This window comes from Melozone crissalis, unplaced genomic scaffold, assembly GCF_028551555.1.
Source record: "Melozone crissalis strain CALT ecotype California unplaced genomic scaffold, PUWL_Pcris_2 ptg000247l_1, whole genome shotgun sequence".
NCBI classification, from domain to species: domain Eukaryota; kingdom Metazoa; phylum Chordata; class Aves; order Passeriformes; family Passerellidae; genus Melozone; species Melozone crissalis.
In genome coordinates, this window is record NW_026536006.1 from 919,655 (window position 1) to 944,236 (window position 24,582).

At 53.7% G+C, this 24,582-nt stretch overlaps 2 protein-coding genes across 3 annotated transcripts in view; both read right to left on the reverse strand.

Annotated features, from left to right (window-relative positions):
* GOLGA7 (golgin A7) overlaps window positions 1-24,547 on the reverse strand; it is a 270,030-nt gene extending 245,483 nt beyond the window's left edge. Inside the window, exon 1 of the mRNA XM_054294372.1 lies at window positions 24,524-24,547. The gene's annotated coding sequence lies outside the window, so the exon portion shown is untranslated. The remainder of the gene's footprint in view (window positions 1-24,523) is intronic.
* TACC1 (transforming acidic coiled-coil containing protein 1) lies at window positions 1,140-24,582 on the reverse strand. Of its 2 annotated transcripts, XM_054294363.1 has the most exons (14): window positions 24,334-24,582; window positions 23,443-23,555; window positions 15,450-16,380; window positions 14,076-14,111; window positions 12,461-12,524; window positions 11,078-11,276; window positions 9,492-9,547; window positions 7,522-7,644; window positions 6,986-7,062; window positions 5,973-6,016; window positions 5,711-5,871; window positions 5,357-5,463; window positions 3,994-4,114; window positions 1,140-3,157 (listed from the first exon to the last, which is right to left on the reverse strand). In XM_054294363.1, the coding sequence occupies exons 1-14, from the start codon at window positions 24,507-24,509 to the stop codon at window positions 3,089-3,091; spliced, it is 2,277 nt and encodes a 758-aa protein (XP_054150338.1). In that variant the 5' UTR covers window positions 24,510-24,582; the 3' UTR covers window positions 1,140-3,088. The 2 variants fall into 2 exon arrangements, with proteins under 2 accessions (XP_054150338.1, XP_054150339.1); XM_054294364.1 differs by lacking the exon at window positions 14,076-14,111 and having other exon boundaries at window positions 24,334-24,581.

Sequence of the window (24,582 nt, forward strand, 5' to 3'; positions counted from 1 at the left end):
GTCTTTACTCAGGCAATGAAACATGAAAAAAATATATTAGTAATCATTATAATAATAATAATAATAATCTCATTTGTGTGAGTATAACTCTTACAAATATTTACCTGACATATAAAAGGGAAATTATCATACATATAAAACCGATGGCAATGGCAGTTACACACAGGGCTGGAAGCAGAGGGGTGGGAGCCAATGCAGAGGAATTTCCTGCCTGGGGGAGGCACAGGGGAGGGATCGGTAGTTGGGGGTCACTGGTTGGCACTTGGTTACAGACAGATCTGCTGGCAAACACACACTGCAAACAGCAACACAGCAGCAGCAGGGGCAGGGCCTGCTGCTGCTGCCAAAAGGACATTTAAAGCCTACTGCAAGGAACAGGGGACAAACACACACCCAGCTGTGACAGCACTCACAGGGACCTGCCATTCCCTGTGCCATTCCCTGTGCCATCCCTGACACCACCCCATCACCTCAAGGTGCAGCCATCCTGTCAAACACACCTTGTTTTACATCACCATAACCATTATGCATGTGTTTATATCTATATCTGGAGCTACAACCATATTATAGTTAATAAATCATTCCTTAGGAATCTTCTTTGCCCGGGCTGGGGTGCACAGGACGGGTGAGGGGGAGGTGGCACAGCAGGACTGGGTGGCACCGGGGACAGGAGGGATGGAGGGCTGTGTCCTGTGGGTCACAGCTTTGCAGACAGCCCCCAGTGACTGCTGTGTGCAGGGCAGGGCTCTGGGGATGTGGTGAAACCTAAATTCTGCAGTGATCCATCAGCTCCAAGGGTCAGATCCCCAAGCAGAGACTGAGCTCACCTTGAGCCAGGACACCCATGAGGATCACAGCCCCGAGCAAAGCAGAAGGATGAGGGCTGCCACAGTGCTCCAGCAGCCTCACACCACACTGTGTGCAGGGCAGGGCTCCGGGGAAGTGGTAAAATCTAAATTCTGCAATGATCCATCAGCTCCAAGGGTCAGATCCCCAAGCAGAGACTGAGCTCACCTTGAGCCAGGACACCCATGAGGATCACAGCCCTGAGCAAAGCAGAAGGATGAAGGTCAGTGCTCCAGCAGCCTCACACCACACCTGGGTGCTGCTGTGGGCAGTGCCCCAGGGCCCCAAACCACAAACCAGCCCTGGAGCAGCTCTAAGAGGTGATGCAATGCTGCACTCTGCTTCCTCAAGAGAAAAAAGCCATTTCTGCCCCAGAAATCTCAGGGTTTCAGGGGTTTGCTTTACCTGCACAGACTCCCAAATGGGAACAGGAATAGTCCTTGTTGATCATAGGATTGAAGGCTTTTCACCAGCCCAGGAAGGGACATGTGGGGAGGTCAAGGGGGTTAAAAAGAAAGGGGAAAAATGGGATTTTCTTTTCTGCCAGCTGTGCAAGGGGTGAATATCCAGCACAAGCAACAGGTGCACTGCTTTGAGTGGGGTCAGCCACTGGTTTCCATGACCAGTCTGTCACTGGGATAACTGGGGAACAGGGAAGAACATGGAGAACTGGAGCTGTGTGCTGGGGGAGGCTGCTGACACCTTTGCTTAAGTGTAGAATAAACTCTCTCTATATTATATAACTAATAAAATATAATCAAGTGTATGGCTCTGGCTTAAACAGCTGTTTGCTCTGCATGCTCGACACGGGGAATTAGAAAATAGAAGGAGAAGAGCTCAATTCTGTTACAAAAAGGTAGCAGCAAAAAGGTTTGTGAAAGTGTTCAACAGGCTGGGCAGGAAACAGTCCAAACTGCAAATATTTCCCTTATTTCACACCTATCCATTCAAGGCAGAGAATCCTGCACCACTGCAGCACCCAGAGGCACATCAGGGTTCAGCTCCTTCCTCTGAAAGGGAGCCCTGATCTCAGCATGGCACAGGAATCACAGACAGGGCCCCGGGTGGGCACAGGGAGGATGGATGGGCACTCCCAGCCCTCCAGAACCAACACCTCCATTTGAGAAGCATCTGTTTGCTTCTCAAACACCTCTTGGTGCAGAAACCTCCTGCCTCCCCTCACCTGAATGTACTGCAGGCTGTGTGACTGCTCTGGGGGGAACAAGTCCTGCCTGACTGGAAGGAGTGAGCAGAGAGCCCAAGCGCCCATAAATGCTCATAAAGTGCACGAATGCAGAGATGTCAGCTCCCTTCCTCTGAAGCTGGCACTGCCAGGGGCAGGGAGAGGCTGTGCTGTGCTTCACCCACCAACCAGAGAGACCAGCCAAACCCAGTGCAGGAGCCTGCAGGTCCCTCCCTGCCACCCCCTAAGTCCCAGGGCAGGACCCACCAGTGGCTGGACCTGCTCTGCTGAGCCCATGGGGACAATCAGGGACAGAGAGTGCAGTGGGGACACAGCCCAGCCACGGGGGACAGAGCCCAGGGTGTCACCTCCCACCTGAGAGGTGCAGAGGGACAGGGCAGCACGCCCTGGGAGGGACACACAGGCCCAGAGAGGGACACACAGGCCCAGAGAGGGACACACAGGCCCAGGCTGAGACCAGGATGATTCCCAGGCTGAGCCCAGGATCATTCCCAAGCTGAGCACAGGAGGATTCCCAGGCTGAGCTCAGGATGATTCCCAAGCTGAGACCAGGATGATTCCCAGGCTGAGCCCAGGATGATTCCCAGACTAAACCCAAGATTCCCAGGCGAGCCCAGGATGATTCCCATGCTGAGCCCAGGATGATTCCCAAGCTGAGCCCAGGATGATTCCCAGGCTGAGCCCAGGACGATTCCCAGGCTAAACCCAGGATTCCCAAGCTGAGCCCAGGATGATTCCCAGACTAAACCCAAGATTCCCAGGCGAGCCCAGGATGATTCCCATGCTGAGCCCAGGATGATTCCCAAGCTGAGCCCAGGATGATTCCCAGGCTGACTGCAGGGATCCCAGCCTGGAGCTGTGGGAAGCAGACAGACACAGAGAGGGGAGCAGCCCTGCTCAGGAGCCACAGGTGTGGCAGCCAAGGGGCAGCTGGACACGGGAGCTTTCCTGCAGGGACTCCAGGGGTAAGGCAAGGTGCTCAAGGTCACGAGAGAAGCAGCCAAGTGCAGAGTGCTGGGTGAGGAGGGGGTGCTGAGCTCAGTCTGACTTTCCCAGTTTCGCTATCAGCTCGTCGCAGATCTTGGTCAGCTCCTCGATCTCCTGGTTCTGGAAGAGAAGAAGATCTTGGGGACCAACAGCAGGGCCCATCTGGCATCAAGCATGGGTGGGAAAGGGCAGCCAGCTCCTATATGTGCCCCTGAATAACTCCTCTGTGCATCCAGGCACTGCACAGAGCCCTGTGCTCACCCCTCCTCATCCCAGACCTGCAGCAAGCCAGCCACAGCCCACACCTCTGCAAACAGGCACAGATAAGCCAGAAATGCCCATTCTGCCCCACAAAACACAAAAAAAAAAAAAAAACACCAAAAAAATCCCAAAAACCAAACACCTTCTGGACCAAAAACCTGGATGCCAGACCACTGAAAAACCAAAAATAAAAATCAAAAAAATCTGGATGCCAGAACACGAAAAAAAACCAACCAAACAAAAAAATATCCCAAAAACCAAACACCTTCTGGACCAAAAGTCTGGAGGACACCTCTGGCATCAACAGGATGCTCAGGGCAGAACAGGAACTCTTCATCCCAGTCAGACCTGCAGGGATCTGCAGCAAGCCAGCCCCAGTCCACACCTCTGCAAACAGGCACACATGAGCCAGACCCCAAAAAAAAAAATCCAAACCAACCCCACAAAACACAAAAAAACCAAAAAATTATCCCAAAAATCAAACACCTTCTGCACCAAAAACCTGGATGCCAGATCACAGAACAACAAACAAAAAAAAAAAATCCCAAAAATCTAGATGCCAGAACACAAAAACAAACAAAAAAAAAATCCCAAAAACCAAACACCTTCTGGACCAAACATCTGGAGGACACCTCTGGCATCAAGAGGACGCTGAGGGCAGCAGCAGGAGAGGCAGGAGCAGGTGTGTGTGTTACCTTCTGCTGCAGGGTTCTCTCCAGGGACTCCACCTTCATCTGCTCCTTGCGCAGCGCCGCGTGCAGCGCCGCGCTCTCCGCCTTGGCCTTGGCGCGCACCTGGGCGATCTCCTCGTTGGCTCTGGGGGACACAGGGGGCCAGGGTGACTTCAGGGTTTACCCCAGAACCTCGGGTCCCTCCCCTGATAATTCCCTGCCAGGTGTGTCAGTCACCTCTCCTTTCCCCCCCCAGCGCTGTCTGTCAATCCTGGAATCGTGTGGTTCTCTTGAATAAAGCCTTCTTTGCTCTTTCTACCATCCTGCCTCCTGCCTGCTCCTGTGTCATTATAAAAACTTGGGGGTTCTCTTAAATAAAGCCTTCTTTGCTCTTTCTACAATCCTTCCCCCTGCCTGCTCCTGTGTCATTATAAAAACTGTGTGGTTCTCTTAGATAAAACCTTCTTTGCTCTTACTGCAATCCTTCCTCCTGCCTGCTCCTGTGTCATTCTCCACAAAAGTGACACCAGCATGTCCTGAGGCTGTTCAGCAACTGCAGAGCCTGGCTCTGCTCCTCTGGGAAAAACAGAGGGTTTGGCCCTGTGGAACCTGGGTGAAACTGGGTTAATTCAGCTCCTCCAGCCCCTCTGTGAAACTCTGCTCTCTCAGGGCCAAGCTAAACCTGCCTCCTACCTGCTCGTGTCACTACAAAAACCGTGCGGTTCTCTTGAATAAAACCTTCTTTGCTCTTTCTACAATCCTTCCTCCTGCCTGCTCTTGTGTCATTATAAAACCTAAGTGGTTCTCTTAGATAAAAACCTTCTTTGCTCTTTCTACAATCCTGCCTGTTCCTGTGTCATTCTCCACAAAACTGACACCACAGCACGTCCTGAGGCTGTGCAGCAGCTGCAGAGCCTGGCTCTGCTCCTCTGGGAAAAACAGAGGGTTTGGCCCTGTGGAACCTGGGTGAAACTGGGTTAATTCAGCTCCTCCAGCCCCTCTGCTCTTTCAGGGCCAAGCTAAACCTGCTCACCACCCACCTCACTCAGGGTACACATGCTGCTGAGCTCCTGCTCATCAGCTGAGCCCCAGGGCAGCACAGCCCACTCCTGTACCACAAACATGAGCACTCTGAGAGATGGGAGCTTGGTTAAGTGGCCATAAATAGACTGTGAACCTCAGGTTCTCCATTAAAAAATAAATAAGCAGAGATCAGAGAGTGCATTCAGGGATTTGCTCTGCCTTGCTTAGACACACTTGAGCCTGAGGTTGTAAAATGCAGCTTTTCACATCGTTTTCAGCTCCTGCCTTGCAGCCTCTGCAGAGCAAATGAAGCTGCTTCCCTACAAGGTCTTGAAGCACCCAGCAATCTCATGCATGACCTTACTTGTCCAATTTTTCTTCTGCGTGGACTTTCAGGGCCTGATAGCGCTGCTCCTCCTGCTTGACACGGGTCAGGTAATCCTGAGCACATTTCTTCAGAGCTTCTTCATTCTGGAAAAGAAAGTAAATCCATTTGCATTGGGACTGGGCACAAAGACATTGCTCTGACAGGATGATAGATACTGTTCTGAGTGTGAAAAAAAAGGTTTTTAACAAACCAAATTTCTGCTTTACACCCAGCAGCATGGAAACATGGAGTGTGACTGCCCAGGAACCCTCCAAGACTCCCAAAAACCAAACCAGCAGCTCTGTCCAGGGACCAGAGCTGCAGGGAGAAAGGGCAAACCAAGGTAAGGACCTTCTTAAATCCTTCCAGGACGCCCTTCAGGTTTTCATATCTCCTGAACAGATCCGACAGGGACCTCTCCACTGAGTTCAGGTCTGCCAGAGCCTGGTCCTTCTCCATGGTGAGCTGCTGCAGGTTCTTCTGAGATGTCATGTTGGTCCTCTGCTCATCCTCTGGCATGGAGAACAAACAACAAGGACATGGTGACTGAGTGGGGACAGCTGTGGCAGCCAGCTCCCTGCCCTGCACACCTGGCCAGGTGACAGCACCTTACCTATCATCTGGGCAATGGTCTTCTCATACTCTGCCACGATTTTCCTAAAAGGAAGAGAAGAAACAAACAGGTGAGAGGCCACTGATTGTGGGGACATGGTGGCAATCTGCCCCATGGACATGGTGGCAATCTGACTCCATGTCACCACTGCATCCCCACAGGAGCACAGGCACAGGGCCCAGATGTTGAGGCTGCACCACCCATCAGTGCTGCTTCAGACCAAAACCCTCCTCTGTCACTGGGGCTGGCACAGCTCATGGGATTTCACTTCTTTTATTTCTATTTTATTTCTATTTTTATTTATTTCTATTTTATTTCTGCAGGAAAGGAACAAGCAGGACACAGCACCAGCACTAAGAGAACACTGGTGTTGAGTTTGAGAGGTCCCCAGGATGAAGGAGGAATTGAAAATCTGACTCCATGTTCCCAGAAGGGTGATTTATCATTATATTATATTATATTATATTATATTATATTATATTATATTATATTATATTATATTATATTATACTACATTACTTTATATTACTTTATATTACATTATACTACATTATACTATATTGTGCTATATTATATTTATATTACATTATATCACATCATATTATATAATGCTATACTAAAACTATACTAAAGAAAGAGAAAGTATACGGACAGAAGGCTTAACAAGAATAAATAATAAAAACTCGTGACTGACTCCTCAGAGTCCAACACAGCTGGACAGTGATTGGTCATTAATTAAAAACAATTCACATGGAACCAATGAAACAATCACCAGCTGGTAAACAATGTCCAAACCACATTCCAAAGCAGCAAAACACAGGAGAAGCAAATCAGATAATTATTGATTTCATTTTTCTCTGAGGCTTCTCAGCCTCCCAGGAGAAGAAATCCTGGCAAAGAGATTTTTCAGAAAATATCACAGTGACAGGACACAGCACTAAGAGAAGTCTCTGCCAAGCCTGGCGAGGCTGAGCTGTGCCACCCCTGATGCCCCCTCAGGGGGCAGTTCTCACCTCATCTCCAGCACCTCCTGCCGGCTCTCCTCGTATTTCTTCTTCCACTCGTTGGACTCGAGCTCCTTGGTGATGATCTGGGGGGCAGCAGACACGTTTGGGATGTGCTCGGGGGGGTTTCCCCTCTCTGTCCCATGCAGGGGATCAGATCCCCCCCATTCTGGGCAGAGCAGAGCTGCCCCTGCTGCCCTGGGGAGAGGTCCAGGGAGGAGAAGCCCAGGGACAGGGACACAAGGGGCAGTCCAGGGACACAAGGGACAGGGGACAGGGACACAAGGGGCAGTCCAGGGACAGGGACACAAGGGGCAGTCCAGGGACACAAGGGACAGCCCCAGGGGACAGGGACACGAGAGGCAGCCCCAGGGACAGGGACACGAGGGGCAGCCCCAGGGACACAAGGGACAGCCCCAGGGGACAGGGACATGAGGGGCAGTCCCAGGGACAGGGACACAAGGGGCAGTCCAGGGACACAAGGGACAGCCCCAGGGGACAGGGACATAAGGGACAGCCCCAGGGGACAGGGCCAGGGCTGTTACCTCCTCTCTGATGAGCGTGAGCACCGCTGCCTTCTCAGACTCGCTGAGGCAGATGCCAGCCAGGGCACTGTCACTGCTGCTCACGCTGGGGCACTTGTCCATGGAGCACAGCCCGGGATTGTCCTGAGGGAATCACCCAGGGATGGGATGTTACCAGGGGGTTCTTTTCACCCACCCACCCTGTTTTATCAGCATTTTCCCTTTCTGCACACACAGAGCTCAGGGCCTGCATCTGAGCCCTGGCAGAGCTGCTGTGACCATGTTCACAGGGGTACCAGGATGAGGGAAGAGATGAGGATCTGACTCCATGTTTCAGAAGGTTTGATTTATTATTTTAGGATGTATAGTCTATTTAAACTATACTAAAATAATACAAGAAAGGATTTCATCAGAAGGCCAGCTAAGAATAGAAAAGGAATGATAACAAAGGTTTGTGGTTTGGACTCTCTGTCCGAGCCAGCTGACTGTGATTGGCCATTAATTAGAAACACCCACATGAGACCAATCACAGATGCACCTGTTGCATTCCACAGCAGCAGATAACCATTGTTTACATTTTGTTCCTGAGGCCTCCCAGCTTCTCAGGAGGAAAAATCCTAAGGAAAGGATTTTTCCAGAAAATATCACGGCTACACAATGCAGCCACTGGGACAAACTGGGGGCAAGGCTCAGTTGGCACTGCCTGCCCCTCGTTTCCCCACCCAGAGCAGTGACAGCCCTGCAGCATCTCCCTGAGAAGAGGCTGCCAGAAATAGAGAAGGGAAGAAGGGGAGGGAGGAGGCAGCTGCTCCTCACAGTGTGGAAACCAGAGCCCTGGAGCACTTTTCCCCTCCCTTCTCCCCCTGGCGCTTCAGCTGCTCAGCTCGAGCTCCCTGTGCCCATGGCAGAGTTGGAGCCACCCCTGGGGCAGGTTTGGGGCCAGGCACCCCAGCACTGAGCAGGTTCAGCCTCCCACAGGTGCACACCTGAGCTCCTGCAGGTACCTCTGGGGTGCCAGCAGGACCAGAGCCAGCCCAGGCTCTCAGGGCACCAATTAAAGCTCACTTTGCCCATGTCCTTGTGGGGCTCAGCACAGTTAATCTGTCTCACAGGGGCTGCTTTTGCTGATGTTGCTAATCCCATTGTCATCTGCTTGTCAGCTCAAGCAGCTTTGGCCAGAGGCTGGCACAGGGTGTCCCCTGGGGCTCCTCAGGCCACGGCAGGGCTGTCCCAGCACTGTGGGGCTGCAGAGCAGGGCTCCTGTGCTCTCCCCTGCTCTGCTGTCACAGGGCAGAGCCCTGAGGGTCCCTGCAGCACCAAGGGGCCACCAGAGCCAGCCCTGGGCACTCCATGTGAGACACAACCTGTGCTGGCAGCTTGTCCCCTCCCCACGGTCTGCTCTGCCCTCCCTGCCCTTCAGCCACCTCCCTGGCTCTGCACTGTCCCCAGCATTGCTCATCCCTGTCCCCAGCACTGCTCCTGTCCCCAGCCCTGCCCTTGTCTGTCCCGAGCACTGTCCTGTCCATCCCCAGCACTCCTCCTGTCCCCAGCCCTGTTCCTGTCCCCAGCACTGCCCCTGTCCCCAGCACTGCTCCTGTCCCCTCCCTGTCCATCCCCAGCACTGCTCCTGTCCCCAGCACTGCTCCTGTCCCCAGCCCTGTTTATGTCCATCCCCAGCCCTGTTCCTGTCCCCAGCACTGTCCTGTCTGTCCCCAGCACTGTCCTGTCTGTCCCCAGCCCTATTCCTGTCCCCAGCCCTGCTCCTGTCTATCCCCAGCCCTGCTCCTGTCCATCCCCTGCACTGTCCTGCCTGTCCCCTCCCTCCCTCCCTCCCTCCCCTCGCCCACCCAGGATGGATCAGTCTCTGCCAGGCTCCTCCAGGCCTGCTGGGAAATCTCTGCTATTTTTATCAAGTCCCTGCGTGGGCTCGTCAGGAATTTTACCTCCCAGAGAAACTCGTTTCAGAAAGGAGAAAAGAGAGAGGCACTCACGGGGAAGATGCCAGGCCCTCCCTTTTCCATCTGCTTGCAGAGCTCCTTTTCAAAACCTAAGGACAACGAAACACAACCTTTAATTGATTTGGAAACAGCACCCTAGGGCACACACAGATTTTCTGAGACACAGGAGGGTCCCTCTGAGCCTCCCCATCCCCTGAGCTCCCCTCCCAAAGGTGCCTTTGCCCCCAGCTCCCTGCTGGAATCATTTTGGTTGGAAAAGCTCTCTATGACCACGGAGTCCTCAGCAAGGTCACCATTAAACCCTGTCCCCAGGTGTCACAAGGAGCAGGGCTGGGGACAGGGATGAGCCATCCCTGCCAGCCTTCCAGCACTCCTGGAGTGGGAACCAACACTCCCCTCTGGTGGCAGTTCAGCCTGTGCCCATGTCCCCAGGCTGGGAGCATCATGTGGTGGCAGTTCAGCTGTGCCCATGTCCCACCATGTGGTGGCAGTCCAGCTGTGCCCATGTCCCCATGCCCCACCATGGGGTGGCAATTCAGCTGTGCCCATGTCCCCATGTCCCACCATGTGGTGGCAGTTCAGCTGTGCCCATGTCCCACCATGTGGTGGCAGTCCAGCTGTGCCCATGTCCCACCATGTGGTGGCAGTCCAGCTGTCCCCATGTCCCACCATGTGGTGGCAGCTCAGCTGTGCCCATGTCCCCAAGCTGGGACAGGACGTTCTGCACCTCAGCAGCTGCTCAGAGCACCAGCACCCTCATCCCTGGTGCTCCAGGAGAGCTCTGGAACGGGAGATGCTCACACAGAGCCTCCAGCCTCTCCCCTGGCCGTCAGATTTTCCTCCCCTGAGGACAGAGCACCATTCTCACGGAGCTGGCAGCCCAGCACAGCCCTCAGCAGAAATGATTAATGGGTTCCTGCAAAGGGAGGCTGCAACGCCCCCGTGGTGATTTCCCCTGCTTGCACCTAGGGCTTGCTTATTGATTAAATGCCATGTTGGCCTGGCTTTTAATTATTTTGTAATGGCTTGGGCAGAGAGGCTAATTACGTGGGAAACTGAGGGCAGAATTCCACCAGGAGCAATAATTGGGTCTGTGTGGGCATTGCTGAGATCTCCATCAAGCACAGCCCTGTGCCAGGACACCAGGTCCATGCTCTGAATGGAAAATTGCTCTGCTCAGCAGTGAGCACTGGTGGGGGGAACCCTAAATCACCCCAAATTCCCCTGGACCAACCCCAAACCCCCAAAATCCTCCTCCTCCTGCTCCTCCTCCTCGTGGCCCTCGGGTTCCGCACTCACCGACCCCAAATCCCCCAAAGTGACCCTAAAACTCCCAAATCTCCCTGACCTGACCCAAAATCCCTCAAATTCACCCCACATCCCCCTACAGCATTGTAGGGAGAGAGCTCTGTACAAAATCTAAACAAACACAGCCTGGACCATGGTTTTCCACGCTGGAAACAGAGCAGGGAGGCAATGGGAGGTTCCATGAGAACCTACAGCAGCCTTTAGCCCTGTCAGCGCAAATAAATCACTCTGATGAGGATGCAGCACCAAATCCTTGCCAGAGGCTCCCACAGCACATTCCCAGGGCTGAAGGCAAGCAGGATGCTCCTCACCTGCCTCTGGTCTGTGCTTCCCTGAGGACACAGGCACGTTGGAGCACTCAAAGTACTCCAGGTCATCTTCTGCCTCAGCTTTCTTCTCCAGCCCCGCTGGTTTCTGTGTGGAGGTGGTGGAGGCCAACTTCTCCTCATCAGTGGCACGGCCATCCCGGTTTGTAATGTCTGGGATCTCTGAGATCAACACTCCTTCATCCTGCACGACCAAAACACGAAGTTAGGCAGGATCTGCAGGGGTCAGCCCACCAGGTGAGCAGCTGATACTGCACAGAAAGCATGGAAAGCTTAAAATCCACAGGTAAGCTGCTCCTGCCTCCCTTCCTGTAGGAGTGATGGGGGTAGGATAGTGGGGATGGAGGGAGATGAGAGATCTCTGCAGCCAGGTCATGGAATTTGGGTTTTATTGCAAAGGGCCTGGGTGCAGAGCCCTGCTGGGAGCTGCCAGCCACAACTCAGAGCAGGCCCGAGAGAATTAAAGAGAGGTAAAGAGAGTGATAAAGAGGATGAGAGAGCAAGGTTCCCATTACAATACAATAAAACTTCTGGTCATGGAATTTGGGGTTTATTGCAAAGGGCCAAGTGCAGGGCCCTGCTGGGAGCTGCCAGGCACAGCTCAGAGCAGGCCTCAGAGAGAGAGAGGTAAAGAGAGAGAAGGCAAGAGTGTGGTAAAGAGAGAATGAGAGAGTAAAAGAGAGGATCAAGGGCAAGGTTCCTGTTACAATACAATAAATCTTCTTCTGGGCTTGGAATTTGGGGTTTATTGCAAAGGGCCAAGTACAGGGCCCTGCTGGGAGCTGCAGCCACAGCTCAGAGCAGGCCTGAGAGAAGAGAGGGGTAGAGAGGGTGAGAGGATAAGAGAGTAAAAGGATAAGAGAGTGAAGTTCCCATTCCAATACAATAAATCTTCTTCTGTGTTGAATATTCTAATTCTCACCAACCAATCCAGTACAAGATACAAATCCTACAGCATTTCCATACAGCCTGTAAGAATCATTACATTACCACACTGTGTTACATTTTAAACCCTAAAAACTCTTCTTTGGGCCCTTCTGCCAAGCTGTAGGGTCTGCTCTGACCCTTGGAGCTGTCCGCAAGCAGAGGGTGTTGTTCCATCAATAGGGGATTACCTTCAGCCAGCCACACCATTGTTTTCCAGTTGTTCAGTAACTGAGGGATCTCAAAGCTTGCTTTCATTTCAATCTCGCTTACAGTTTCCATATTCTCAAAATCTTTTGCCAGACAATCATATTGATAAGGCTTTCCTGTTTCACCTTCCCCAACATCTTCCCATCCTCAGGAACTGCCCACAGGGAAGATGCCAGCCCGAAGCTCAGCCAGTCCAGCCCTCCCCAGCCCAGTTTTGGGGTCTCACCCCCCTACCTGAGCACTGATGTCCAGGACCAGGGGCTGCTGCGCCTCGTGCTGCTTCACCTTGCATCCACTCCTGCAGGAGAGAGGAGCAGCAGCTCAGGGGGGCTCAGGGGCAGCGAGGGGGGTGTGGGGTGAGTGCCAGACAGCCCAAGCAGGGGGAGGCAGTCCCAGCACCAGCCTTGCACCCACGGCGTGCCAGCACCCCACTCACCAGTGAACACCGAGGCAGAGCGGCTGCTGGGAGGGACAGGAGGAACAGGCAAACAAAAGACACAACTACACAGGAGTTGGGTTTGTCTGTGAGCTGTTTATTCCTGAGGAAGGTAAGGAGCAGAGCAAGGAGCCCAAGAGGCTGATGGGGAGAGAGGCACTGCCAAGGAGCTGCCACAGAAGGTTCTCCCTTGCCCTGCATGTTCAGCACCACGGCACCCCAGGCTTTGGTGCAAGTCGACTTTCTGCAGGAAGAACCATGTCCAGGCTGTCTCATGGCATGTCCCTGCAGCTGGAAGTTTGTCTGGGACTTCTCCACAGCAGCCACATCTCCCAGGTGACTCAGGGCAAGGTGCTGTGCCTCAAACAAACGCTCTGTGAGGCACAAACGCCGTCCTGAGGAAAAGGGCCCCTCAAGTGGGATCTTTAGCCCAAGGAGGTCTTGCAGGTGATCTCCTCACCCTTCAGGGAGGAGGCTGTCCCTGGAAATTCATCCCATGTTCCTGAAGACACCCATCCAGAGCCACCTGCACAGGGCGGCAGGCACGGCCGCATCCCCACGGCCACAGTGGGAACATGGGGGGACAGCAGGAGCTCTTCTCCTGCATGTCACCCCCTCATATTCCACACTCAGGGACCTCCCAGCCTCATGGCCATGTCTGACCCCTCAGGAGATGCTTGCTGAGCTGGAGCAGCTCGTGTGATCCCTGGGGAGGGATCCCAGCCTCCAGGCACAGGGAAAGGCTCCAGCAGCACTGCAGGAGCTGCTCCCAGGTCCATGGAGCTGCCCCCAGCCCCTGGCAGTGCCCAGCCCAGCACAGCAGAGCATGAGGGGCACACAGAGCTGGCTCTGCACGCTGCCATGCACGCCTGGATCACACTGAAGAAGCCCTCAGGGCTGTTTTTCTCCCTCATGCCCTGCCACGAGCAAGACAAACTTGTCAAACTCTTCTTTTCTGTGCCAGGGTTGTCCCATCACCTGGCTGCTGTTTTGACCTCCCCCCTCACATCCTCACCCTCCTCTTTTCTGCACCCTCTCCTGTGCCAGGTATCTAATAGCTGGTTTGAGCTCCCCCCCAGCACCAAGACAACAGCTCTGGATTGCACAAAAACCTGCTGAAGGTTTTGAGCATTTGTCCACCACCAGAAGATGCTGCAAGGCGGCATGCTGCGAGGACAAGCACGGGTGTGTGCCTCCAGTGCAGCTCAGCTAAGCTCAGCTCAGCTCTCCTCTTCTCCCTCTCACCAGGCCTGGCCACCCTGGGGACCCCACCACACCAACCAGACAGCAGAGAGCACAAGTCAAAGGGCAGAAGGAGCCAGCATGCCATGGAGACCAGAGGGGCAGCACACACCCAGAGAGAGGACAAGAACAGCAAAGGAGAAGGAAAGGAGTACAGGAGAGAGTACTTACAACAGAAAACAGAGAAATTTCACTTGCTCAGTAGTCCTGATGCACCAAAGCACGGACAGGGAGAGAGACAGACAGATGGAGAGAAGAAGAGTGTGTGAAAAGACCTGAAGAAGAGTGTGTGAAAAGACCTGGATGTTAACTCTGCTCTGAGAAGCACAGGGAGCTGCCTAGCTCAGATTTTGGGAAGGCACACACACACATGGGACACTCTGATCCTGCCTGTGCTGCCCACAGCAGCAGGGTGAGATCCAAACACAAACCTCAAAAAAAAAAATTTTGCCTGTGAGGTTTTCTCTTTCCCTGTTAAAACCCAGTATCTGAATTTCTCACTGGAGAATCCAACAGCAGAGTGAGAGACTGCCTGTCCAACCTGTTCTCTTCCTCTGACATAAAACACAAACTTGGTGGCAGCTCACAAAATGCCTCAGCTAATTTGACCGACCACACCTGCATCCACCAGGGTGTGTTTGGTCCTGCACAAGTCCAGCAAACACAGCAGCTCCAGCCTCCCCTGAGGGCTCCTCTGACACCACATCTACACCCTGAGCCACCAGCTGGACCCTCAAAGGGTTTCCAAAGAGGTGACCCTGCAAGCAGGTCCCAATCCAGCCTTCCCTTGGGACTCAGGACACTGGCACTGCTCCAGAACTCCTGTCAGTGGTACTGACAACAGCACAGGGGGATAAAACTGAGCCAGCAGCAGAGCCTGAGGTGCACGGCAGGACCTGGGGCTGGCTCAGGAGGCACCAGGGCAGGAGCACCGCCAAGGCAGGAGCATCACCAGGGCAAGAGCACCAGCAGGGCAGAAGCAGTGCCACCATCACCACCACTATCATCACCTCTCCATCACCACCACCATCACCACCTCCTCCATCATCACCTCCATCAACTCCCCCATCACCACCACCTCCATCACCTCCTCCATCAACTCCACCATCACCATCATCACCTCCTCCACCACCACCACTTCCATCACCATCATCACCTCCTCCATCAACTCCACCATCACCATCATCACCTCCTCCACCACCACCACTTCCATCACCATCATCACCACCTCCATCATGACCACCTCCATCACCTTCTCCATCAACTCCACCATCACCACCTCCATCATCACTTCTCCATTACCACCATCATCACCACCTCCATCACCTCTCCATCATCACCACCACCTCCATCACCATCATCTACTCCTCCATCACCACCACTTCCATCACCATCATCACCTCCATCAACTCCTCCATCACCTCTCCATCATCTCCTCCATCACCATCACCATCATCACCTCTCCATCACCACCACCAGTGCAGCTCTGCCTGCCTGTGGGGAGCACAGGGGGGCTGCAGCCCCAGCTCTGACACTGGCACTCACGTTATCAGGCGTGACTTGGGCTTCTTGGGGGAGTCTCTGCTTTTCAGGGCATCATCCTGCAGCTCCAGGGTCTGAGATTCCAGGATTTCATTGAGGCTGTTGTCTGCAGTGGAGCACGAGTCAGGGTCACTGTTGGCAAGAGTCTTGGTGGGCTTGAATGGATCCATGGAGTCAAAGTTACTGGGGTCAAACTGGTAAGAGCCCTTGGGGAGAACTGGTGAGTTTTGCAGTGCTGAGCTGCCACTGAGAGAGCTGAGGCTGGGAGCCAGCTGGGAGGAGCCCCGGGCTGGGGGTGGCTCTGTGGGACCCCTCTCTGCATCCTCAGCTGCTCTCTTGGGGGACTCTCTGTGTCTCCTGGGTGTCAGCTTGCTGGCTGGGATCCTGCTGCCCCTCCTGGGTGAAGCTGGCTTGGCCTCCACACTCTCTGTAGAATCAGCCCCAGGTTTCAGGACCTGCCCTGGGGCATCCAGAGCCGTGTCCCCCCCCAGCTCACCGGGATGGGGGAGGCGTTGTGGGGCTGCTGGGGCAGAGCTCTGCAGCTGGCAGGGGCTCACACTCCTCTCGTGCTGCTCAAGCTGGGTCTCCTCTGTGGTTTCATCTGTTTTCCTCCCCATTGAAGGTGTTTTCCCTTTCCCGAGCTGCTCCTGGCCCAGGGCATCACCCCTCAGCTCTAGCAGCCCCATGCCAGTGTCCCCTGCTGGCATGGTGGCAGTGCCCACATGGGGCACAGGCTCCCCAGCAGAGTGCCCGGGGTCAGCCTGGCAGCCCAAGGGCTGCATCAGGGGTGAGTTGTTGGGCTCAGTTTCCCCTTTAGCATCCAAACTGGCTGTAGGGGCTCCAATCTCTGGCTGGGCCTCATCTTTGGGGTCCTTCCCAGGCGAGCTGTCCCAGTGGGCTTCCCCTACCAGCAGGTCACCACGGCCACCTGGCTCTGGAAAGAGAAAAGGAGATGGTTAAACCCTGACCTGTGTGACTGTGCTCACAGGGGTTTGGGGAAGAGACGAGGATCTGACTCCAGGATTTATTATTTTATTATATATTTTACATTAAAACTATACTCAAAGAATAGAAGAAAAGGTTTCATCAGAAGGCTGGCTAAGAATAGAATAGAATAGAATAGAATAGAATAGAATAGAATAGAATAGAATAGAATAGAATAGAATAGAATAGAATAGAATAGAATTATAACAAAGGTTTGTGGCTTGGACAGAGAGTCTAAGCCAGCTGGGCCATGATTGGCCATTAATTAGAAATAACTCTATGAGACCAATCACAGATGCACCTGTTGCATTCCACAGTAGCAGATAATCATTGTTTATATTTTGTTCCTGAGGCCTCTCAGCTTCTCAGGAGGGAAAAATCCTAAGGAAAATATTTTCCATAAAAGATATCTGCAACAACCTGCAGTGCACTCCCCTCCAGAGGAGTTTCTGTTCCCTCCTCACAGCTGCTCTAGGGTTGGATTTTATGGGGGATTCACTGACTCACAGCTCAGCTTCCCTCCTGCCACACCACAGGGAGTCACTGCTCGCTTGGGCAGAGTTAAAAATCAATGAGAAGAGTTCAGGGATGCACAGCACGAGAGAACAGCACAAAATGTGAGGCAGCAGGCCCCAGGGAGGAGGGGAATGGGAAAGTGGGCTCAGGGAAGGAGCAGAATCTGGCTGCAGGAGGGATTTGGCGGCTGCAGGGTTGGACACTCCTGCCCCACACCAGCTCCTCTCCACCTGCACAAACCCTGCTGTGTCACAGCAGGCCCTCCAGACTGTCAGCATCTTCTAATGACAAATCCTGATCCATGACTTAATCTCCAATCCTTTCCCCTCAATCCTTTTACTGTTTAATCTTTTCTTTGACATCAAGGGATGAGAAAGATCCTTTCTCTACTGGGGCACCCTGAAAGCTGCATTTTGGGTACACTAAACTGCATTTTGAAAAGCCCCTGGAGTCCCACATCTCTCATTTCAGCTCTCACAGTGGCACCCAACGTGGGGCACCATTAGTAAGAGCCTGAATGAGGGATGTGGGACTCCAGGCCTGCCTGCAGCTGGAGCTGACAGCTGTGGGCACAGCTCCGTCACCCACAACCCTGGGCTGCTGTAACCTCTTGGATGGAATAAACTGCATTTTGTATACAATAAACTGCATTTTGGATACAATAAACTGCATTTTGTGCACAATAAACTGCATTTTTAAGAGCCCCTGGAGTCCCACATCTCTCATTTTGGCTCTCACAGTGGCGCCCAATGTGGGGTGCCACCAGTAAGCGCCTGAATGAGGGATGTGGGTGTCCAGGCCTGCCTGCAGCTGGAGCTGACAGCTGGAGGCACAGCTCTGTCACCCACCACCCTGGACTGCTGTAACCTCTTAGATAGAATAAACTGCATTTTGTATACAATAAACTGCATTTTGGAGAGCCCCTGGAGTCCCACATCTCTCATTTAAGCTCTTACATTTTCCTATAACCAGGCATTTGCAACCAGCTCATGTGTGCTGGTAACAGAGCCAGGCTGGCAGAGGAACAGGGAATCAGGCAAATATCTGCTCCCAGGACTGATCCAGGACATGGAGCCAACAATCCTGACTCAGTGGATGGCTCGTGGTTAGCATAATTGATCCCTGGGATGCTAAAAGCCATGGAAATGAATCATGAGGGTCTGTGTGCTCCCTGAGACTGCAAAAATGCTTCCTCTGACTGCAAAAAAAAAAAAAAGCAACTCCCTCCAAGTAGACGTTGCCTTGATGCCCCAGAAAATGCATCAGTAAACACAAATCCAGTGGATGAGTACTTGGAGTGCAGCCAGGAAACAGTCTGAGGCAGAGCCTGGCAGGCCTTCCCATCATTAGGAACCAGGAAAACCTCCTTAACAGACCCCAAAGAAAACTTTATTACACTTGCTGTGCTGCTCAGCTGTTTGAAGCCTTCCTGAGACAGCCCTGAATAGAAGAACAGACTTCAAAGTCAGGGCAAAAGGACTATTTAAGTGCATTTTGCCTTCCCAGCAGAAGGTTTGGCAGCTGCTGCTCTCACAGGCATGAGCCCATCCTGGTTTCTAACCCAAGCAATGAGTAATTACTCCTTGAATAACAAGCAGCCAGCACACAAACTGCCTCTCCATGGTGTCTCCGGGGTGGGGAGGAAAGGAGTGTGTGGCCATGGCTCAGAATGGTTTAAATACAAAAAGCAGAAGGAGCACCCAGCCAGCTTCTCCAGCTTTGTGATTCTCACATTTTCTGCACCCAGGGGTACTCAGCCCCTCCTATAGCCAGTTTGAGGAACTGGGCTATACTGGGAGGCGGAAGGAAGGTACAGGCTCAGGTGCTGTTTTTGGAAATCTTTTGCAGAAAAATGTCCCTCTGCAAGCTCAGGGGGGATTTCCCTTAGTTCCTCCCCCCTCCACACTTCTTCTGCCTCCAACAGCAGCAGGAACAATTACACAGGATGCAGAAAGCAGAAACCCCTTCCTTGGGGGCTCCCACAGCTGCCCAGCCCTGGTGATGCCTCAGTGCAGCCCTGGTTCCATCCAGGGAGCTCTCCCCAAGCCCAGCACGGTGCCTGCAGCTCTTCCTGCTCCTCCTGAGCTCTCCCTGCTCCTCCCGAGCTCATCCTGCTCCTCCTGAGCATTCCTCCATTCCCAGCCCCATCCTAACCCCATTCCCGAGCCTGCAGCTCTCCCTGCTCCTCCTGAGCTCCCCCCCATCCCCAATCCCATCCCCAGGTCCTCCTTCAGCTCTCTCTGCTCCTTTTGCAGCTCTCCCTGCTCCTCCTGAGCTTTCCATGCTCCTCCTGAGCATTCCTCCATTCCCAGCCCCATCCCAACCCCATCTCCAGCCCCATCCCCAGCCCTGCAGCTCTCCCTGCTCCTCCTGAATGCTCTCTGCTCCTCCTGAGCTCTCCCCCATCCCCAATCCCATCCCCAGCTCCTCCTTCAGCTCTCTCTGCTCCTTTTGCAGTTCTCCCTGCTCCTCCTGAGCTTTCCCTGCTTCTCCTGCAGCTCTCCCTGCTCCTCCTGAGCTCTCCCTGCTCCTCCTGAGCATTCCTCCATTCCCAGCCCCATCCCAACCCCATCTCCAGCCCCATCCCCAGCCCTGCAGCTCTCCCTGCTCCTCCTGACCCCTCCCTGCTCCCCCCGAGCTCTCCCCCATCCCCAGCCCCAGGCAGTCACGTTGTGAGCAGCCCTGCTGGCTCCGCACGTACTCCCCTTGGCTCGTGGCTCCTGCCAGGGAAACCAGCCTGTCCCCCACTCCTGCAGCTGTCCCCCAGCCCTGTCACTGCACAAATCCTCCCTCTGCGCCAAATCTGAGCTGAGCAGCCCAGGAGAAGGCGGGCTGGCAGGCACGGACCACACGCAGCTCTGCCCCTTCCAGAGCATCCCAAAGAGGTGACCCTGAGGTGGCCCATCCTGTGGGATTCACTTTTTTTTTTGGAAAAATCCCTTTGCTCAGGATTTTTCTCCTGGGAAGCTGAGAAGCCTCAGAAAAAAAAAAAAGAAAAAGAAAACAATAATTATCTGATTTGCTTCTCCTGCGTTTTACTCCTTTAAAATGTGTTTAGAGATTGTTTACCAACAAGTAGTTGTTTAATTAAATTTCTAGTCTGAGTGTTTTGACTCTTTGGCCAATCAGTGCCAAGCTGTGTCAAGATTCTGGAAAGAGCCACGAGTTTTCATTATTATATTTTTAGCCTTCTGTCTGTATTCTCTCTGTATTCTTTAGAATAATATTCTATAACATCATACCATATCATAATAAATTAGCCTTCTAAAAACATACAGTCAAATTCATCCTTTGTTACTATGATATTTTCTGAAAATTCCCTTTGCCAGGATTTTTCTCCCGAGAAGCCTCAGAGGAAAAGAAAAACAATAATTATCTGCTGCTGTGGAATGCAACAGGTGCATCTTTGATTGATCTCATGTGGTTGTTTTTAATTAATGGCTAACCACAGTCAGCTGGCTCAGACTCTCTGGTCAGTCACAAGATTTTGTGATCATTCCTTTCGAGTCTTCTGATTAAATCCTTTCTTCTTTTAGTATAGTTTTAATACATCATTTTCTTTTAATATCATATCTATCATAAAATAATAAATCCGCCTTCTGAAACATGGAGTCAAGATTCTTCCCTCGTCCACGGACCCCTGTGAACACCACCACAACCATTCCTTCCTTTGCCTAAGGGAAACCCAAACACAATCCTGTCCCACCTGTGGCACTGCACCCTGACAGTTCTGGACACTGTCAGAGCATGGCACACGCACACAGACCCCAGGCTCTGTCCCAAACACAGCACAGGACAAGCTGGATCTCACCCACACCCACTGTCCTGGCTGTGCTCAGGCTGCAAACCTGCTCCACACCCAGCTGAGCACCTGCAGGGGATGCTACAAAGTGAAAACAGAGATTTTTTTTTTTACTTTCTAAAGAAAAGCAGGCAGGGCAGTCTGGCACCGCGGTAACAGACGCGCAGTGCCTCTGCATTTTAATTGCTTTGCTTGCCTTCCTCGGGCTGAAATTAAACACAAACACTGATTTAAACAGCTTTCCAACACGCCATCCCTCAAACCAAGCAGGAGAACTTGGCAGCAAAGGCTCAGAGCCCTTTCCATCCCACAGGCAGCAATCCCTGTGCCAGAACAGCCCCTCTGGTGTGCGGGCCCTGTGCTCAGCTGTGAGTCACACACTTCCCAGCCCAGCACAGGATATCTGCCCCACACACCCAGCTCAGCCCCACCACAGCTTTCTGTCGGTGTTCAACAGCCGTTGGGCTATTTTTAAACCCATTCTGTTAAGAATTAGCATCAGAGGGAGGATGCTGCTAACGCACCGGAAAACACGTGCCCTGCATCAGGGCAGCTCACAGCTCTGATGGCTCCAGATCTGCTGCTTCTGCTCATTTCCTTGTGCAAAACATCTACTGGCAGATGACTGCAGATAACTCCAATATCTGCTTTTCCTTGTGCAAAACATCTACTGGCAGATGACAGATAACTCCAGCAAGAATGGGATAGAATTAATCCGAGACCACCAGAAGAAACTGAGTGATCCTGAGTGGGCACAAACCCTCACTCAGCTCCCTCCAGGGCTGAATTTTTGTCCCCAAGGACAGGGTTTAACATACCCAGGTCACCTCCTGGCTGTGCATGGAGCAGCCAGCCCTGGAGTGCAAAAATCTACAGGCAGATGACTGCAGCAAGAATGGGATAGAATTCTTGGGGTGGAATTAATCCCACCAGCCAATTCCACAAGAATAAACTGAGTGATCCTGAGTGGGCCCAAACCTTTAATACAGCCCCCTCCAGGGCTGAATTTTTGTCCCCAAGGACAGGGTTTAACATACCCAGGTCATCTCTTGGCTGTGCATGGAGCAGCCAGCCCTGGAGTGCAAAATATCTACTGGCAGATGACTGCAGATAACTGCAGCAAGAATTAATCCCACCAGCCAAGACCACAAGAAGAAACTGAGTGATCCTGAGTGGGAAGAACCCTCACTGCAGCTCCCTCCAAAGCTGAATTTTTGTCCCCAAGGACAGGGTTTAACACACCCAGGTAATATTTTGGCTGTGCATGGAGCAGCCAGCCCTGGAGCCATGGCTTGTGTCATTCCTCACTCTATTTATTCCCAAGGCAGGGTGAGACTGCAAACACCCAGCAGACAGTCCCTCAAGGCCAGGGGTGCAGTGCCTGCCCCCAGGTGCAGCCCTGGCACTGCCCCAAACAGCCCAGCAGGGCCAAGCAGCCATTTCAGGGATTCCATCCCTGCTGCAACCGAGCTGCAGCCAGACCCAAGGGCTGCTATGCAGCAGCAAAATGCAAAGATGAGGCTTTAACACAGGGATTGCACTGGTGGTGTGACAGCCTTCTGCACACTGCAAAGCCACCCTCAGCCACAAAATCCCTTCTCTCCTCCATTCCAGACAAACTGAACAGACACAGGGGCAGGGAAGGGCTGGAGCCAAGTGTGGTGGCACCAGTTTGGCTCTGCTGGCCCCAACATGCCACTGTCTGCCAGGCAGCACAGAAAAACAGCTTTTGCTGGAGATCATGCCCCCGTGTGCAGAACAGTGGGAGCTTTGTGTGCAGGAGCAGATACTCCCTCAGTGCTGAGCAGGAGCTGCTCATCCCAGGACAAGGGGAACAGTGACACCCTGAAATGATCCTCCTACCTGCTAGGAAAGCCTTGATCTCTCCCCCCCTTTCCCAGGCATTATCCTCAAAGTAAAGATGTCTCTATCATCCCTTCTTAAAAGGATTATTCCAAGAGCTGTGATTACTGGAAGCACGAACAGAGCACTCACAGCAGACAAAAATGAGTTTTTCACGGGGATGGATGAGCACCCAAAGCAGAACAACACCACAGGGGATGGAGAGCCACAGCATCCTGTGCCTGGGCTCCCGCACAGAAGGACCCATGGTCTGGACCAAGCCCATGTGCTCTGAAATCAGCCCCACACAAAGTTCCCAGCTGAGTTTTCCTAGAGCAGATCCCCTGCAATTCCTCAAAAAGTGGGGTTTAGCAGCATTAAGCTCTTGTATTTTTAACAGTGAGGACAACTGGCAGCTAACTGCAAGGAAAAATGGCCTGTGCCGTGAAATCCCACTGAATCAAATGAAACACTGAATCAATCCAATGAAATACCACTGACCAGCCTGGGGGACACAGAATGGCATTTTGTCACTCCTGTGCAGGAGCCAGGGGTGAGGGACACATGAGCAAGGTCCCAACAGCCAGCAGCAGCCCCCAGGCTGCAGAGCAAGTGTCAGAGGAACGTTTAACCGATAAAATAATTCAACATCACCCTGGGACTCCTCCCAGTCCCCCATCACAGCTCCTTGTGGGGCGCCCAGCCCAGCCCTGGCATTTGAACTGTCCAGGCCGTTAACCACCAAAAGTGTGCCAGGCATTACTCAAAGTCAGAGAATTTCACTCCTTGACCCCACCCTGCCTTTCTGCCACCGGAGCAGAGCACCAAGAGCAGAATGCGCTCTCTTTTTACCTTGGCTCCTGGCCTCAGGCTCTGGCGATCCCGGGGGCTCACAGAACTCCTTGAGGGGCGAGCAGGCCGGCGTTTGTGCTTCAGGCGTCTCGAAATTATCGGTGGAGTCCGAGCTGCCGAAAAGGGAGGGGGAAAGAGTGAGGAATTACTGCTTTCAAGGCTACCTCTGAAATCCTCCAGCCAGGCCCCAGGCTGCCCGCGGGCATCCCCTCGCTCCTGTCCATGCTGGCAAAGGGAGAAGGGAGAGCAGGTGAAACATCATCGGCACACCGCCCTGTGGAGGCTTTCAGCCAGGTCTGAGCACACAGCACGGGCCTCCAAGGACACGTAGCGAGCCCGGCTGCTCCGGCATCCTCCGGGGAGCGGCTCTGATCCCCCAGCCCCGGCATCCTCCGGGGAGCGGCTCTGATCCCCCAGCCCCGGCATCCTCGGGAGCGGCTCCTGATCCCCCAACCCCGGCATCCTCGGGAGCGGCTCATGATCCCCCAGCCCCGGCATCCTCCGGGGAGCGGCTCTGATCCCCCAGCCCCGGCATCCTCCGGGGAGAGGCTCTGATCCCCCAGCCCCGGCATCCTCCGGGGAGAGGCTCTGATCCCCCAGCCCCGGCATCCTCCGGGGAGAGGCTCTGATCCCCCAGCCCCGGCATCCTCCGGGGAGCGGCTCTGATCCCCCAGCCCCGGCATCCTCCGGGGAGCGGCTCTGATCCCCCAGCCCCGGCATCCTCGGGAGCGGCTCCTGATCCCCCAGCCCCGGCATCCTCGGGAGCGGCTCCCGGCCCCCCAATCCCCGGTGCGGTGCGGGATCCCCGGCAGGCAGGCAGCGAGCGAAGGGAGGATGGGGACAGGGCCGGGGAGAACGCGCAGGGAAGGGAAAGGGCCATGGGTGACTTGCCTGAAGCCAAGGGCCGAGCCCCCCGCCGGCGGGTCCTGCTCCTCATCATCATCATCCTCCTCCTCGCCAGCAGCCCCGTCCCCCTCCTCCTCGGGGCCGCCCCCGCCCCGCACCGCAGACCACGTCCAGCGGGCCCACTGCACCGGCGAGAGGATCTGCCAGGCGCTGAACGCCATCGGCCCCGCTCCGTGCCCGCTCCGCTCCGCTCCGCTCCCCGCCGGGCTCACTGCGGCCGCGCCGCCCCCATCG

What these genes read in the sequence shown, in the direction of transcription:
- TACC1 (XM_054294363.1), bottom strand. Translation starts at nt 24,509, where the DNA reads ATGGCGTTCAGCGCCTGGCAGATCCTCTCGCCGGTGCAGTGGGCCCGC. An exon ending in GCCTGAGGCCAGGAGCCAAG is followed by an intron (nt 16,381 to 23,442) that starts GTAAAAAGAGAG and finishes TTCTCTTTCCAG; the next exon opens with AGCCAGGTGGCCGTGGTGAC. An exon ending in TCCTGGAAGGATTTAAGAAG is followed by an intron (nt 5,464 to 5,710) that starts GTCCTTACCTTG and finishes TTTCTTTTCCAG; the next exon opens with AATGAAGAAGCTCTGAAGAA.